Raw genomic sequence first — 14,763 nt, forward strand, 5'->3', positions numbered from 1 at the left:
CAAGGCTTCTCCGGCCCCTGGCTGCCCGCGGACGCCCTCCCACAGTCATGAACCCCCATGAGTGAGCAGCGGAGGAAGCAGGAGCGGCCGACTCGGACGTGGACGGCTTTTTTCGGACAGAACACAGCCCAGATGTAAACATCAGGAGCAGACGCTCAGATGGCTGATTTACCCCAGCTGGACTCCTCTGAGGCTTTGGCAGTGGCCAGCCCTGTGCCCCAAGCTGGAGTAAGCCGACTCTCCCCATGGGGGAAGCAGGTTCCAGCCAGGCGCAACGGCTTACACTTGTAATCCCAGCAATTTGGGAGGCCCAGGCAGATGGATCACCTGAGGTCAGGAGTTCGAGACCAGCCTGACCACCATGGTGAAACCCCGTCTCTACTAAAAATAAAAAAAAAATTAACCGGGAATGGTGGCATATGCCTGTAGTCCTGGCTACTTGGAGGTTGAAGCAGAAGAATCACTTGAACCTGGGAGGTGGAGGTTGCAACGAGCCGAGATTGTGCCACTGCTCCAGCCTGGGTGACAGAGTGAGACTCTTTCAAAAAAAAGTTTCCAAACACAGTTTCTGTACAATATAAGAAGGGACGTTTCAGAATCAAATGAACTTTCATAGGAACACACAAACATTCATCCCTCAAAACTAAAACTAAAACCCAGCAATCTGTGAAAAAACTTTACAATATGCTGTATTATATCACTGAATGGGTATTGTGTTTTCATTACAAAAAATCCAAACTCATGTTTTATAGAAACAAAAAAAAAAAAAAATGACATTTCAGAGGTCTTTAGACCTATTTTGAAAAGACAAATATCCAGTCCTAAAAACTACAAACAAGCTCTTTGCGAATATGCTTTGTGATGTGCTGTGTCCTATCACTGAGTGGAACCTGAAACAGGTTCTAAACACGCATTCTGTAGAATCCAAGAAATGACATTTCTGAGCCCATGAGCCCTTATATTAAGATAAGAATAGCCAGCCCTAAAAAGCAAAAAGAAGCTATCCTTGAAAGAGCATTATGATATGCTGTTTTATATCACTGAATGGAACCTGTGTTTTTATTCAACCAGTTCCAAACAGACGTTTTGAAGAATCTAAGAAGGGACATTTCTGAGGACATTGAGCCTTTATAGGAACATATGCATATTCAGCCCTCAAAACTAAAAATCAAGCCATCTGTGAAACTTTTGTGATGTGCCACTTTATATTACTGAATGCAACTTGTGTTGTCATTACAAATGATCCAGATACATGTTTTGTAGAATCCAGAAAATAACATTTCAGATGTTTGAGGCCTGTATATAAATATGAATGTGCAGTTTTAAAAATTATAAAAAAAAAAAAAAAGAAAACATTAATGAACATACTACTAAAGGTTATACACAATTCAGTAAAAAAATGTGAAGAAACACAAACATGTAGGTACAGTTAGGTAAGTTAATAGCATAGTAGCTAAGAGTGTGGCACCAGAAGAAAGCTACCTGAGCTTAAATATAATCTCTGCATCTGACTAACTGTACAACCTCATTTACCAGTTTAATTCTTTGTTTTCTCATCTATAGATGGCAGGTGGTAATTAAGAGCAGAAAAAAAAATCTAGCTATAATAATAATCATCCCTACTACTACTAATTACTTATTTAAGCTTGATTACCTCCCAAAGCATATGAGTAGATTTCCTTAAAAATCTTTGAATATACCAGCTGGGCACAGTGGCTCACGCCTGTAATCCCAGCACTTTGGGAGGCCGAGGTGGGCGGATCATGAGGTCAGGAGATCGAAACCATCCTTGCTGACACGGTGAAACCCCGTCTCTACTAAAAATACAAAAAAAATTAGCCAGACGTGGTGGCGGGCGCCTGTAGTCCCAGCTTCTAGGGAGGCTGAGGCAGGAGAATGGCGTGAACCCGGGAGGCTGCGGAGCTTGCAGTGAGCGGAGATTGCACCACTGCATTCCAGCCTGGGCGACACAGCGAGACTCCGTCTCAAAAAAAAAAAAAAGAAGCCATTTTAAAAAACTGTCACCCCTGAAAATAGTAAAAATAAACAATATAAGCATATTTTTCTACTTATATATATTATATTTAGTATTAGGTACTTAGCATATACTACCTCAATTAATAATAATTTTTCTTTTATCTTTTTTTTTTTTTTTGACATGGGATCTCTGTCACTCAGGCTGAAGTGCAGTGACACAATTATAGTTCTCTGCAGACTCGAACTCGCAAGCACAAGTGATCCTCTTGCTTCAACCTCCTGAGTAGCTGAGACTACAGATGTGTGCCACCATGCACGGTTAATTTTTTTTTTTTTTTTTTTGGATAGAGCCAGAATCTCACTATGTTGACCATGCTGGTCTCAAACTCCTGGCTTTAGGTGATCCTCCCACCTCAGCCTCCCAAAGTGCTGGGATTACAAGCATGAGCTTTTTTTTCTTTTCATTTAGTCTTCATAATAACTCTATTAAGTACGTTTTATCACTCCTAAGAAAACTGTGATTTGCCCAAAATACATGGTAAGAGACAGAATTGAGACTAAATCCAGATATGTCAACTTCAGAATTCCTACTCTTTCCATTATTCCCAAACAGCCTTTTCTCTTTATACATTATTTTTATTCCTATCTCCATTATTATACTTTTTAGATTTTGTTACAACCATATCTATATAGCTATTTTTTCTACTGTACTGTTTGTTATGGGTAGAATTTATAGATATAATTCTGTGTGGATTATAATTATGTAATTATAATTCAGTGTGAATTCCCTAACATCTAGTAAGATAGCAATGATATCATTTCATTTGATATCATGGGTATGCTATACATATTTATCAAATGAATGGCTTACTTTCTCATTATTAAATTATATAAATTCTTATATAATTTATAAGTCATGGAAAAATGGAGTCTCTTATTTGACTTTTCCATGTAGTGTTACTATTCGAACACCTCATGGCAGGATTTTAACAGGCATGTTTAAATATACTTTTTGCCTATAAGTCTTCCCTAAGACATTTTTTATATCTACTCCCTTTGAAGCTTTTTAAACTTTTCATTGTTTACTAGTCTTATTTCCTCAACTGATTGTAAGCAAGCAACATCGTGTATCAGATATTTAAATTATCTGCTTTTCCAAAGCATACAGCACAACCTTATGCTTCTAATAGTCTCTACATTTTCTATGTAAATAACAAAAATCATAGAGTTTTAGAATTAGTTTTTTTTTTTTTTTTTGAGACAGGGTCTTACTCTGTCACCCAGGCTGGAGTGCGGTGGCGTCATTATGGCTAACTGCAACCTTGAGCACTTGGACTCAGGCGATTCTTCCCCCTCCACCTCCTGAGTAGCTGGGACCACAGACATGTGCTACTATGCCCGGCTAATTTTTAAATTATTTGTATAGATGGGGGTCTCACTGTATTTCCCAGGCTGGTCTCGAACTCCTGGGCTCAAGCAATCCTCCTGCCTTGACCTTCTAATGTGCTGGGATTATAGGCATAACCACTGTGCCTGGACTTAGACAGGATCTTAATACTTTTGTAGACCCCAATGGTCCAAGTAATTTTCCCAAATTCACAAAGTGAGTTGACAAGCTAGATCCTAGGTCATCTAACTCTGAGTTCAGGGCTTTTCCCATCTCTTTTTCCGAGTTCAGGGCTTTACTTCTATCTAGGAGTAAAGCTGCATATATGAAAATAAATAAATACACTTCCTTAGAAGTAACAAAAAAATTTTTTTTGATTTTTGTTTGGAGAAAGGGTCTCACTCTGTCACCCAGGCTGGAGTGCAGTGACACGATCATGGCTCACTGCAGCCTTGACCTCCTGGGCTCAAGTGATCCTCCCACCGCAGCCTCCTGTGTAGTTGGAAACACAGGCATGCACCACAATGTCCAACTTTTTTTTTTGGTAGAGAAGGGGTCCCATTATATTGCCCAGACTGTTCTTGAACTCCTGGCCTCAAGTGATCTCCTCCTGCCTTGGCCTCCCAAAGTGCTGGGATTACAGGCATGAGTCATCACATGCCTGGTCACAAAAAGTTTTTATTAAAATAGAAAATGTTAGAAAATATATAATACTGCCTGAAAACAATAAACATGAACATCTAGTGGCCTGCATGGAGGAGATTATAAAATGAAAAGCTCAGTACCAAGCTATGCAATTTGTTCTGTAGAAAGCTACAAGCAAGTGCAGGGCACGGTGGCTCATGCCTGTAATCCCAGCACTTTGGGAGGCCCAGGCGAGCAGATCACAAGGTCAAGAGATTGAGACCAGCCTGGTTAACACGGTGCAACCCCATCTCTACTAAAAATACAAAAAATTAGCTGGGTGTGGTGGTGGGTGCCTGTAGTCCTAGCTACTCGGGAGGCTGAGGCAGGAGAATGGCGTGAACCTGGGAGGTAGAGCTTGCAGTGAGCCGAGATCGTGCCACTGCACTCCGGCCTGGGTGACAGAGCGAGACTCTGTCTCAAAAAAAAAAGAAAGCTACAAGCAAGTAAAAAACAAATTCAATGTCCAAGAACTCACTGATGTGATTGACTCCAGGGGTCAGACTAAAATCTAGGATCAACTTGGAATTCTGCTATATATCTGCATCTATCTATCTATCTATCTATCTATCTATCTATCTATCTATCTATCTATCCATCCATCCATCTATCTATTTATTTTGTGAGATAGGGTGTCGCTCTGTCACCCAGGCTAGAGTGCAGTGGCGCGATCTCGGCTCACTGCAAGCTCTGTCTCCCAGGTTCATGCCATTCTGCCTCAGACTCCCAAGTAGCTGGGACTATAGGCGCCCACCACCATGCCTGGCTAATTTTTTGTATTTTTAGTAGAGATGGGGTTTCACCATGTTAGTCAGGATAGTCTTGATCTCCTGACCTTGTGATCCACCCACCTTGGCCTCCCAAAGTGCTGGGATTACAGGCGAGAGCCACCACGCCCTGCCTAAAAGCAAATTTTTTCAACAGCATCATATTAGAATGCCTTTGTGATGGAATTTTACATCATGTTGCTTAAGGTTGATATCCTTTCTTCCCTCTTCTTCAAAGTGCCATGAGATGAAACTAGTATTTTACACATTCAGTTTACTGTGTAATTCATCATATACATTTAATTGTCATATATGCATGGCATAAGACAATGTCTTTTCCAGGTATGATATGTGCTGCACAGCCTGCATTTAATTTCTTGATAAAAATGGCAAATGTCAGCAGATCTAACGTGCATGGGAAAGGATCTAGTTGTGGAATCTCTGTGGCATGCTTTTGTATTGGGCCATTAACTGGGGTGACTTCATATCATTTTATGATTATTTCACTCTGACTTGTAAATGGAAGAAAAACTACAGTCCAATGAATTAAAATATTTTAATTTATATATATTAACTAAAATTATTTTTCCAATTTTTAACAATCAGTATAAATGAATGTTCTATTTTGTATTTTTATTTCATTATAAATATGATATACATATTGAAAGATGTTTTATACTAGGCTTTTATTCATATTTGATGTATTATTTGCTATGTTTTTGTAAAATGTATTCTAATATTTCATTATATTATAAATAGCACATCAGTGTTAGCATGTGATAACATTTGCTAATCTAATGCTTGATTAATGAAATTATTTTCATTATCTCAGCTCTGATATTTACATATTTAAGTAAGTTCAGGAAGTTAATTAGCCATTCTCAAATTCCCTAAAAGCTAAATATAGATAAACCCTCAGATTCTAATGAGTTAAAACCAAGACACTTATCAAAATATAAACAGAGGCACTTAGTAAGCCTAGACTGAAAATGCCTATCTGTATTTGTATGGCTGTGATATCTCCTTTTGCCAACAAATTAATATACTTGAAATCATGCCAAAAGTCAGAAAGTTATTAAAATAATAAAGAAATGACTTGCTTGCTTAGAGAGAGAATGTAATATCTATAATACAAATGAAAATTAAATATTTTTAGATAAAATTTTTGAGTACACATCAGGATACCTATTTACATTAAACTTACATAGAATTTTAAAGAGACATGAATATCTGACAATATGAGGAAAAGAGGCCTGCTCTTAAATGCAAGACAAATGTATGATAAACTACCTCTGGGAGTAAGGGAGAAGACTGAAATTTTATAGAGTTAACACAAGAATCCTACAATTTTCTGAAATAATTATCATAGTGTGAAGCAGTAAAATCTACTTTATGTTTTAAGATATTACAATTACTATTACAATGAAGTGTTACAAAATGAATACGTGGGCTCACTTACTGTTATAGGCTATATTTTAACTCCCAAAAATTCATATGGTGAAGTCCTAATTTCCAGTACCTCAGAATTTAGACTCTATTTGGAGGCAGGGCCTTTAAGTTAAAATAAAGTTGTTAGAGTCTCTGATCCAATTCCACTGGTGTCTTTATAAGAAGAAATCTGAACACCCAGAGAGACACCAGGGATACACACACACAGTAGGAAGACCACAGTGAGGACACAGTGAAAGTGTGATCATCTGGTAGCCAGAGAGAGGCCTCAGAAGAGACTAAACCTGCCAACACCTTGATGTTGGGCTCTAGTCTCCAGAATGGCATGAGAAAATAAATGTCTATTATGTAAGCCATCCAGTCTGTGGTAGTTTGTTATGCCCATTCCAGCAAATTAATATACTCATATTAAAGAAAAATAATGATATGGCGAGTAGATCCTGCTAAAGGAAGCTGTGTGACTTGTTTTGGATCATTGCCATAACAAAAGTTAACAGTTCTGTAGCATAAGAAAAAAATATTTTGGGCCAGGCTCGGTGGCTCAGGCCTGTAATCCCAGCACTTTGGGAGGCCGAGGTGGCTGGATCACGAGGTCAGGAGATCCAGACCACAGAGAAACCCTGTCTCTACTAAAAATACAAAAAATTAGCCTGGCGTGGTGGCGGGCACCTGTAGTCCCAGCCACTCGGGAGGCTGAGGCAGAAGAACGGCGTGAAACCGGAGGCAGAGCTTATAGTGAGCCGAGATCGCGCCACTGCACTCCAACCCAGGTGACAGAGCGAGACTCCGTTGCAAAAGAAAAAAAAAAAGAAAAAAGAAACTAGGGACAAACCAAATTTCCATCATTAGGCAAACAGATACACAAATAATAGTGCACTGGATATCGTGCAGGTTTTAAACATCACAAAAGAGCTCTGCTTCTGACTTCCTATGATGCCATGGAAGTAGGTAACAGATGTTTTACATTGAGTTTTCACGTGGGAACTCTGTCTAGCCTGGTTTCCTGATTTTCAATGTCACCAAGTGCAGCTTTTGAAAAGCAATTCAATTTATGGCAAATGAAACTTTCAAATGTGTTATCTCAACAACCAGTTTTACTTGTTTCCTATCAAATGTATCCGTTTATCCACCTGCCCATCTGTCTGTCCCTCCATTAATGGATTTGAGTGCCCTCTACTGAGCTGACGATCAATTCCCTAACTTCACTGTTCCCAGTTACATACTAGGTGTTCGGCAAATCATTTTTTTTTCTTTTCCTTTCTTTCTTTCTTTCTTTTTTTTTTTATACAGAGTCTTTCTCTGTCACCCAGGTTGGAGTGCAGTGGCGCGATCTCAGCTCACCGCAACCTCCGCCTCCCAGGTTCAAGTTATTATCCTGCCTCAGCCTCCCAAGTAGCTGGGATTATAGGTGTACCCCAATACACCCAGTTAATTTTTGTTTTTGTTTTCTTCTTTTCTTTCTTTTTTTTGGGGGGGGACAGAGTCTCGCTCTGTCGCCCAGGCTGGAGTGCAGTGGCGCGATCTCAGCTCACTGCAAGCTCCACCTCCCGAGTTCACGCCATTCTCCTGCCTCAGCCTCCCGAGTAGCTGGGACTACAGGTGCCCGCTACCACGCCTGGCTAATTTTTTGTATTTTTAGTAGAGACAGGGTTTCACCCTGTTAGCCATCTCCTGGTCTCCATCTCCTGACTTTGTGATCTGCCCTCCTCGGCTTCCCAAAGTGCTGGGATTACAAGCATGAGCCACTGCGCCCGGCCAAGAGACGTTTTCTGAACAGATCAAATTCGTCTGCTCCCCAGCTCTCCCTAAATGCACAGGCCCGCAATGCAGTATTTCCTTCCTGGGCGGAGGAAAAGCCCGCCTCTTCAGGCTCTGAGTCCCGCCTCATCACCATTCCGATTGACACTCAAGCTGACCAATTAGCGCGCTGGCGGGAGCGTGGCGCTGCCCCTCTGAACGCACTTGCGCGCTGTACTGACTCGGGGGATGGACGGCCGCAGTGTTTTGGGTCGGGTCTGGAGTGGCTGGCGGCGGGGCCTGGCTGTAAGCACAGCGCCCGAGGACGCAGGCTTTGGCATCGAAGCCCGGTGATTAAGTACCCCCTCCCTCATGCGGGACGGAAGCTAGGGCAGGGGGAAGGCACGTGGGGGATCTGGATCAGGTAGATGTTACCCGAAAACAGCCCCTTGGCCTCTCTCAGCCTGAGTGCCCTCAACAGTAGAATGGGACCGGTCGTACCTGAATTTTCGAGGTCAGCCCAGACATTGTGAGGCATTTGTCAGAGGCCGCAGGATTTGGGAAGAGGCGTCCGGAGATAGGAATGGGCGGCACCTCGGGACGGAATGACTCCCATTGCTTCTCCCTCGTTGTCCAGGCATCAGAGGCAACCCCGCGGTTCCCGCCTACGGTCGGGGCCCCTCGGGGACCAGCCCTTCCCGGGGCTGCTGCCAAAAAACTTCAGTCGGGAGGAGTTGGTTGATGCGCTGCGGGCAGCCGTGGTGGACCGGAAAGGTGAGGGGTGAGAGGCACGGCCGCGCAGGGATCGGGAGGGGACTGCCGCGGAGTGCGGCTGGGCTCTCCATTGAAGCCACGGGATCAGCCCTGCTTCTGCCTCCCACCAGCAGCATGAGCTGGGACGAGCCACCTAATTTGCACCCTCTTCCCGCTTTTAACCTTACTGCCATGATGCAATAGGGTTAAGAGTGGGGAGAGGATGCAAATAACTACCAAGCCTTGCACATAGCCGGCGCTCAGTTACGGGAGTTGCTATACTAGATTATTGTTTATTGGCCGCGGTGGCTCACGCCTGTAATCCCAGCACTTTAGGAGGCTTACGCGGGTGGATCATCTGAGGTCAGGAGTTCGAGACTAGCCTGGCCAACGTGGTGAAACCCCGTCTCCACTAAAAATACAAAAATTAGCCAGGTGTGGTGGCGTCCGCCTGTAATCCCAGCTACTGGGGACGCTGAGGCAGGAGAGTCACTTGAACCCGGATAGCGGAGGTTGCAGTGAGCCGAGGTCGTGCTACTGCGTTCCAGCCTGGGGCAACAGAGCAAGACTCAGTCTAAAAAAACAACGACAACAAATTATTGTTTATTGATAGACAAAACACAGGCTTTGAGTCAGACATATCTAGGCTCTGTGATCAGCTTGCTGTGTAGCTTTAGGAAAATAACTGAATTTCTCTGAACCCCACTCTCCACTCAGTGATTTATTTCTTTTCTCAACTATTTCTTAAACATATGCTGTGTTCCAGGCACTGTTCTAGGCAGGCTATACGGTGCTGAAAAAGATAGATATGGTTTCCCCTCTCAAGGGAGAAATGGATTTCTCTCTAACAGGAGAAATAGATGTCAGAACATAAATGAACAAGTTACTAGTGATAAGTGCTATGCATAAACTAAAACAGGATGTTCTGATGGTGAGGAACTGTAGGAAAAACAGGATGTTCTGATGGTGAGGAACTGTAGGAAGAGGGCAGACATTGGATTGGAGATTCAGTCCTCTCTGTGATGTGACATTTGAGCCAAGGTGATAGGGAGCCAGACCTGGAAATTTGGGGACAGAGGAAACAGTAAGTGCCAAGGCTCTGAGGTGGCAGAGGAACAGAAAACAGTTCAGTTTGGTGTGCGGTAGATAAGTCACGTCTGAGAGTCATGATGGGGCCATGTGCTAAGATGTGTGAGAAAGTGCTCTGGAAATTCTTAAGTGCTGCATAAAGGGTTACTGTTGCTTTTGCTGATGTTCATGTGATGTATGTTTCAGGACCTCTAGTGACACTGAACAAGCCACAGGGTCTACCAGTGACAGGTACAGGCCGGGTATGTGGGAAGGGAATGCAGCAGAAGGGGGTTTTGTGTCTGGGGAGGGAAAAGTGAAGGCGTGAAGCTTTGGCCTCTTGTAATTTTTCTGTCTTACTTTCCAGGAAAATCAGGAGAGCTGACATTGTTGTCAGTGCTGCCAGAGCTGAGCCAGTCCCTGGGGCTTGGGGAGCAGGAGCTTCAGGTTGTCCGAGCATCTGGGAAGTAAGTGGTAGGGGTGACAGGAAGCTAGGAGTACAGGCATCCATCTATGGTGGGGAAACAGCTGCTTGGGGATATGCTGACACATTTTCCATAGGAAGGTTTGAGATCATAGAGGTGGATACAAGTACAGTGAAGAGGAGGAAGCCGATGACTCTGGGTTCAAATCCTCAAGTACAAATGGTGTGATACCAGGCAAAGCATGACACCTGCCTGACGCTGGGCACAGTGACTCACACCTGTAATCCCAGCACTTTAGGAGGCCAAGGCAGGAGGATCACTTGAGCCCAGGAGTTCGAGACCAGCCTGGGCAAAATAGACCGCATCTCTGGAAAAACAACAACAACAAAACCTTCCCTGAGGCCGGGCATGGTAGCTTATGCCTGTAATCGCTAGGACTTTGGGAGGCCGAGGTGGGAGGATTGCTTGAGTCCAGGAGTTCAAGACCAGCCTGGGCAACATGGCAAAACCCTATCTTTACTTAAAAAAACAAAACAAAAGAAACACACACACACACACACACACAAGCTGGGCATAGTAGCACATGCCTGTAGTCCCAGCTGCTCGGGTGGCTGAGATGGGAGAATCACTTGAGCTCAGAAGATGGCAGCTGCAAGAAGCTGAGATCCTGCCACTGTACTCCAGCCTAAACAACCTGAGTGAGACCCTGTCTCAAAAAAACAAAACAAAACAAAACCCTCCCTGAGCCTCAGTTCCCCTAATGGTAAAATAGAGAAAATAATACCTATGCTTAGTGTGCAGTCATTTCTCCATGACTGTACTTGTGGCGGGCATTGCTAGTCGATCCATGATACTCTTTCCTCTAACTGCCATCAATTAAAGATAGTACTTGAGATTAAATATTTCTGCAGTTCCACAAACTCATGAGCTTTTTTTGTGGGGAACTTACTTAAGAGCTGCTATGTACAGAATTTCTAGTAGAGTTCTGGCACATGGTAGACAATCCTTACGACCTTTGGCTCTGAGCTCCCTGGGGGCTGGGGCAAAATGAGAAACACATTAAGCTGCAAAGTCTTGATATCAAAGAAGGGGAAACCTTACTTATTTCTCAGGAGGTGGTCTAGGTTATAGTCCTGGTGTTAAGTGTTTGGCCTGAAGCAGGTCAGTGTTGCTTCCTAAGAGTCTCCTTTTTAGTGGGCGAGTTCAAGGGACTTTAACTTGTGTGATTTGTCTTCTTATTCCAGGGAAAGCTCTGGACTTGTACTCCTCTCCAGCTGTCCCCAGACGGCTAGTCGCCTCCAGAAGTTCTTCATCCATTCACAGAGAGCCCAGAGGCCCACAGCTACCTACTGGTGAGAGGTGCTGGGAGGTTCCTGAGATGGTGGGGAGGTCCCAGCAAGCCACTGTGTGACCTCCTCCTGCCCCTTCCTCAGTGCTGTCACTAATGGGATTCCAACTGCTTCGGAGGGGAAGATCCAGGCCGCGCTGAAACTGGAACGCATTGATGGGGTCAATCTTGTGAGTCCGGGTCTGGGCAGGGAAGAGGAGGGATGCTTCTAGATATAGTACCCCTACAGAGAGGAGTCAGGGGTATGGATTTGGGAAGGCTGGCTCTCCTGTCCCCTAAAACAGGCAAGTGACCACTGCCTATACTGTGGCCCTGCCCAGAGTCTGTTGGGAGCAGGGAGGGTCTGGGTATAGCTCTCAGGCCTGTGTAAGGCTTGTTCACTCTTGACCGGCACCACAGACAGTTCCAGTGAAGGCCCCATCCCGAAAGGACATCCTGGAAGGTGTCAAGAAGACTCTCAGTCACTTTCGTGTGGTAGCCACAGGCTCTGGCTGTGCCCTGGTCCACCTGCAGCCACTGACAGGTAGGTCTGGCACACCAGCCAGCCTTTAAAACTGCACCTGATTTGGGAGACTGAGGTGGGTGGATCACGAGGTCAGGAGTTCAAGACCAGTCTGGCAGGGATGGTGAAACCCTGTTTCAACTAAAAACTATAAAAATCAGCCGAGCACGGCCGGGCGCGGTGGCTCACGCCTGTAATCCCAGCACTTTGGGAGGCCAAGGTGGGCGGATCATGAGGTCAGGAGATCGAGACCATCCTGGCTAATGCGGTGAAACCCCATCTCTACTAAAAATACAAAAAATTAGCCGGGCGTGGTGGCAGGCGCCTATAATCCCAGCTATTCGGGAGTTTGAGGCAGGAGAATGGCATGAACCCGGGAGGTGGAGCTTGCAGTGAGCTGAGATTGCGCCACTGCACTCCAGCCTGGGTGACAGAGCGAGACTCTGTCTCAAAAAATAAAAAATAAAAAATTAGCCAGGCACGGTGGCAGGCGCCTGTAATCCCAGCTACTCGGGAGGCTGAGGCAGGAGAATCGCTTGAACCCAGGAGGCAGGAGTTGCAGTGAGGCAAGATCACGCCACTGTACTCCAGCCTGGACGACAGAGTCAGACTTCGTCTAAAAAAAAAAAAAACTGCACTTGATCCTGGCACAGTGGCTCACACCTGTAATCCCAGCACTTTGGGAGGCCAGGGCGGATGGGTCACTTGAGGTCAGGAGTTCAAAACCAGTCTGGCTAACATGGTGAAACCCCATCTCTACTAAAAATACAAAAATTACCTGGGGTTGGTGGCATGCACCTGTAATCCTAGCTACTTGGGAGGCTGAGGCGGGAGAATCACTTGAACCTGGGAGACTGAGGTTGCAGTGAGCAAAGATTGCACCATTGCCCTCCAGCCTGAGAGACAGAGTGAGACTCCGTCTCAAAAAAAGAACAAACAAAAAAAACCAAAACTGCACTTGGCTCAAGGGGGCAAGGGGCTGGGGAGATGGTGGTATCAACAGCAGCCTGGGAAGCATTTGATGGCCCCCAGAGGTGTATGGGACCAGGCCCAGCTAGAGGAGGCAGCTTCAGGCTAGCACCCCAGCAGGAAAAAACAGTCTTTATGCCTGGTGGCTTCAGCAATTAAATCAGGGTTGCATCTCATCATGAGTGGATCCCACAACCAGGCAGATTGATAGCTGTGGTCATCCTGATGTGTTGTGTGTCCCTCTCTGGATGCAGGGGCCATAGTACCGACCTCACTGAAACATATGATCTGAGAAAGGGGGTGGTGTTTCCCCAAAGGAAAGGGGGAGGGGTGATACTGGGTGGGAGAGAACGAGCAGCTGCCCACTGTCTCTCCGGGCTCTCCTGTTGCCCAGTGTTCTCCAGTCAACTACAGGTACACATGGTACTACAGCTCTGCCCTGTGCTTGGGGACCACACATACTCTGCCCGTGTGGGCACTGTCCTGGGCCAGCGATTTCTGCTGCCAGCTGAGAGCACCAAGCCCCAAAGACAGGTATTCCAGCCCACTTGCTTGCTGCTTTCTGAGGGGTGGAGGGAGAGGTGAGCATGGGCAGCATCTCAAGACCTTATCTTTGCAGCTTGGGACTACTGGGAGGCAGCCCTTTTGGCTCCCAAGGCTGTATCTGTACCCACATCTTGGTGTGTGGCCTTGGGCGAGTAATACTCTCTTGGGCTTCATTCTGTCCGTGTGTTCAATAAGGGAGTTGATGTGGCTGATTTCTAAAACCCTCTTAAGTCTGAGTCTGGTACAAAGGGTCAAAGGCATGTGTGTATTAGGACACCAGATGCCTCTTGCTCTAACAGAGTAAGCCCAGACTACCAGAGTCTTAACACACGAACTGTGCCCTCATGTTAAGGTCAAATAATGGGAGTGGGCTCTGCTCCAAGCAGTAAGTATTCAGAGACCCAGGCTGTTGATATCCAGCCAGATGAGGGAGACAGTGTAGGTTCAAATGGGTAAGGTTTTTCTGGGCCAGGTGTGGAAGTGGCATACATACTGCCACCTACATTCACTTGGCTAGAGCTCACTCACGTCTCACCAAGCTGTGAGAGGGCTGGGAAATGGAGTTGAGGCGTGTGCCTAGGAGGAAACTGATTGGGTGACCCCCTAGCCAGTCTCTGCTGCAGTGTGAGTGCCTGTGTGAATGTGTACATCTGTGTATAAAGAAGAAGTGATTAACAGCAGCAGAACAGTGGGGAATAGAGGAAGTACCCACTTTACTCCCATTTCCCTAGAAGTGGGTACTCAGCTGCTTGGAAAATGAGGGGCTCAACACAACGTACCTCTCCGCTCCAGGTCCTGGATGAAGCCCTCCTCAGACGCCTCCACCTGACCCCCTCCCAGGCTGCCCAGCTGCCCTTGCACCTCCACCTACATCGGCTCCTCCTCCCAGGCACCAGGGCCAGGGATACCCCCATCGAGCTCCTGGCACCACTGCCCCCTTATTTCTCCAGGACCCTACAGTGCCTGGGGCTCCGCTTACAATAGTCCTCCCTCTGTTCCTGACCCCCTCACACACACTGGACAGTGAGGGTGGGGGCTCTGCAGTCGGACAAACCTAAGATCACATCCTGGACAGGCCACTTGCTTGCTGTGTGGCATTGAGCAAGTAAGTTTACCTCTCTGGACTTGTGATAATAAAAGTTCCTACCTCA

General features: G+C 45.5%; 1 protein-coding gene across 2 annotated transcripts; it reads left to right on the forward strand.

Annotated features, from left to right (window-relative positions):
* Positions 1 to 8,181: 8,181 nt before the first annotated feature.
* Positions 8,182 to 14,763, forward strand: RPUSD3 (RNA pseudouridine synthase D3). 2 transcript variants are annotated; one of them, XM_023218512.2, is made up of 9 exons: positions 8,182 to 8,351; positions 8,639 to 8,775; positions 10,030 to 10,074; positions 10,190 to 10,289; positions 11,492 to 11,599; positions 11,681 to 11,765; positions 11,995 to 12,118; positions 13,461 to 13,600; positions 14,405 to 14,763. In XM_023218512.2, the coding sequence occupies exons 1-9, from the start codon at positions 8,251 to 8,253 to the stop codon at positions 14,594 to 14,596; spliced, it is 1,032 nt and encodes a 343-aa protein (XP_023074280.2). In that variant the 5' UTR covers positions 8,182 to 8,250; the 3' UTR covers positions 14,597 to 14,763. The 2 variants fall into 2 exon arrangements, with proteins under 2 accessions (XP_023074280.2, XP_023074281.2); XM_023218513.2 differs by lacking the exon at positions 14,405 to 14,763 and having other exon boundaries at positions 8,223 to 8,351; positions 11,967 to 12,118; positions 13,461 to 13,578.

The sequence above is a fragment of the Piliocolobus tephrosceles genome, chromosome 2, assembly GCF_002776525.5.
Source record: "Piliocolobus tephrosceles isolate RC106 chromosome 2, ASM277652v3, whole genome shotgun sequence".
Lineage (NCBI taxonomy): Eukaryota > Metazoa > Chordata > Mammalia > Primates > Cercopithecidae > Piliocolobus > Piliocolobus tephrosceles.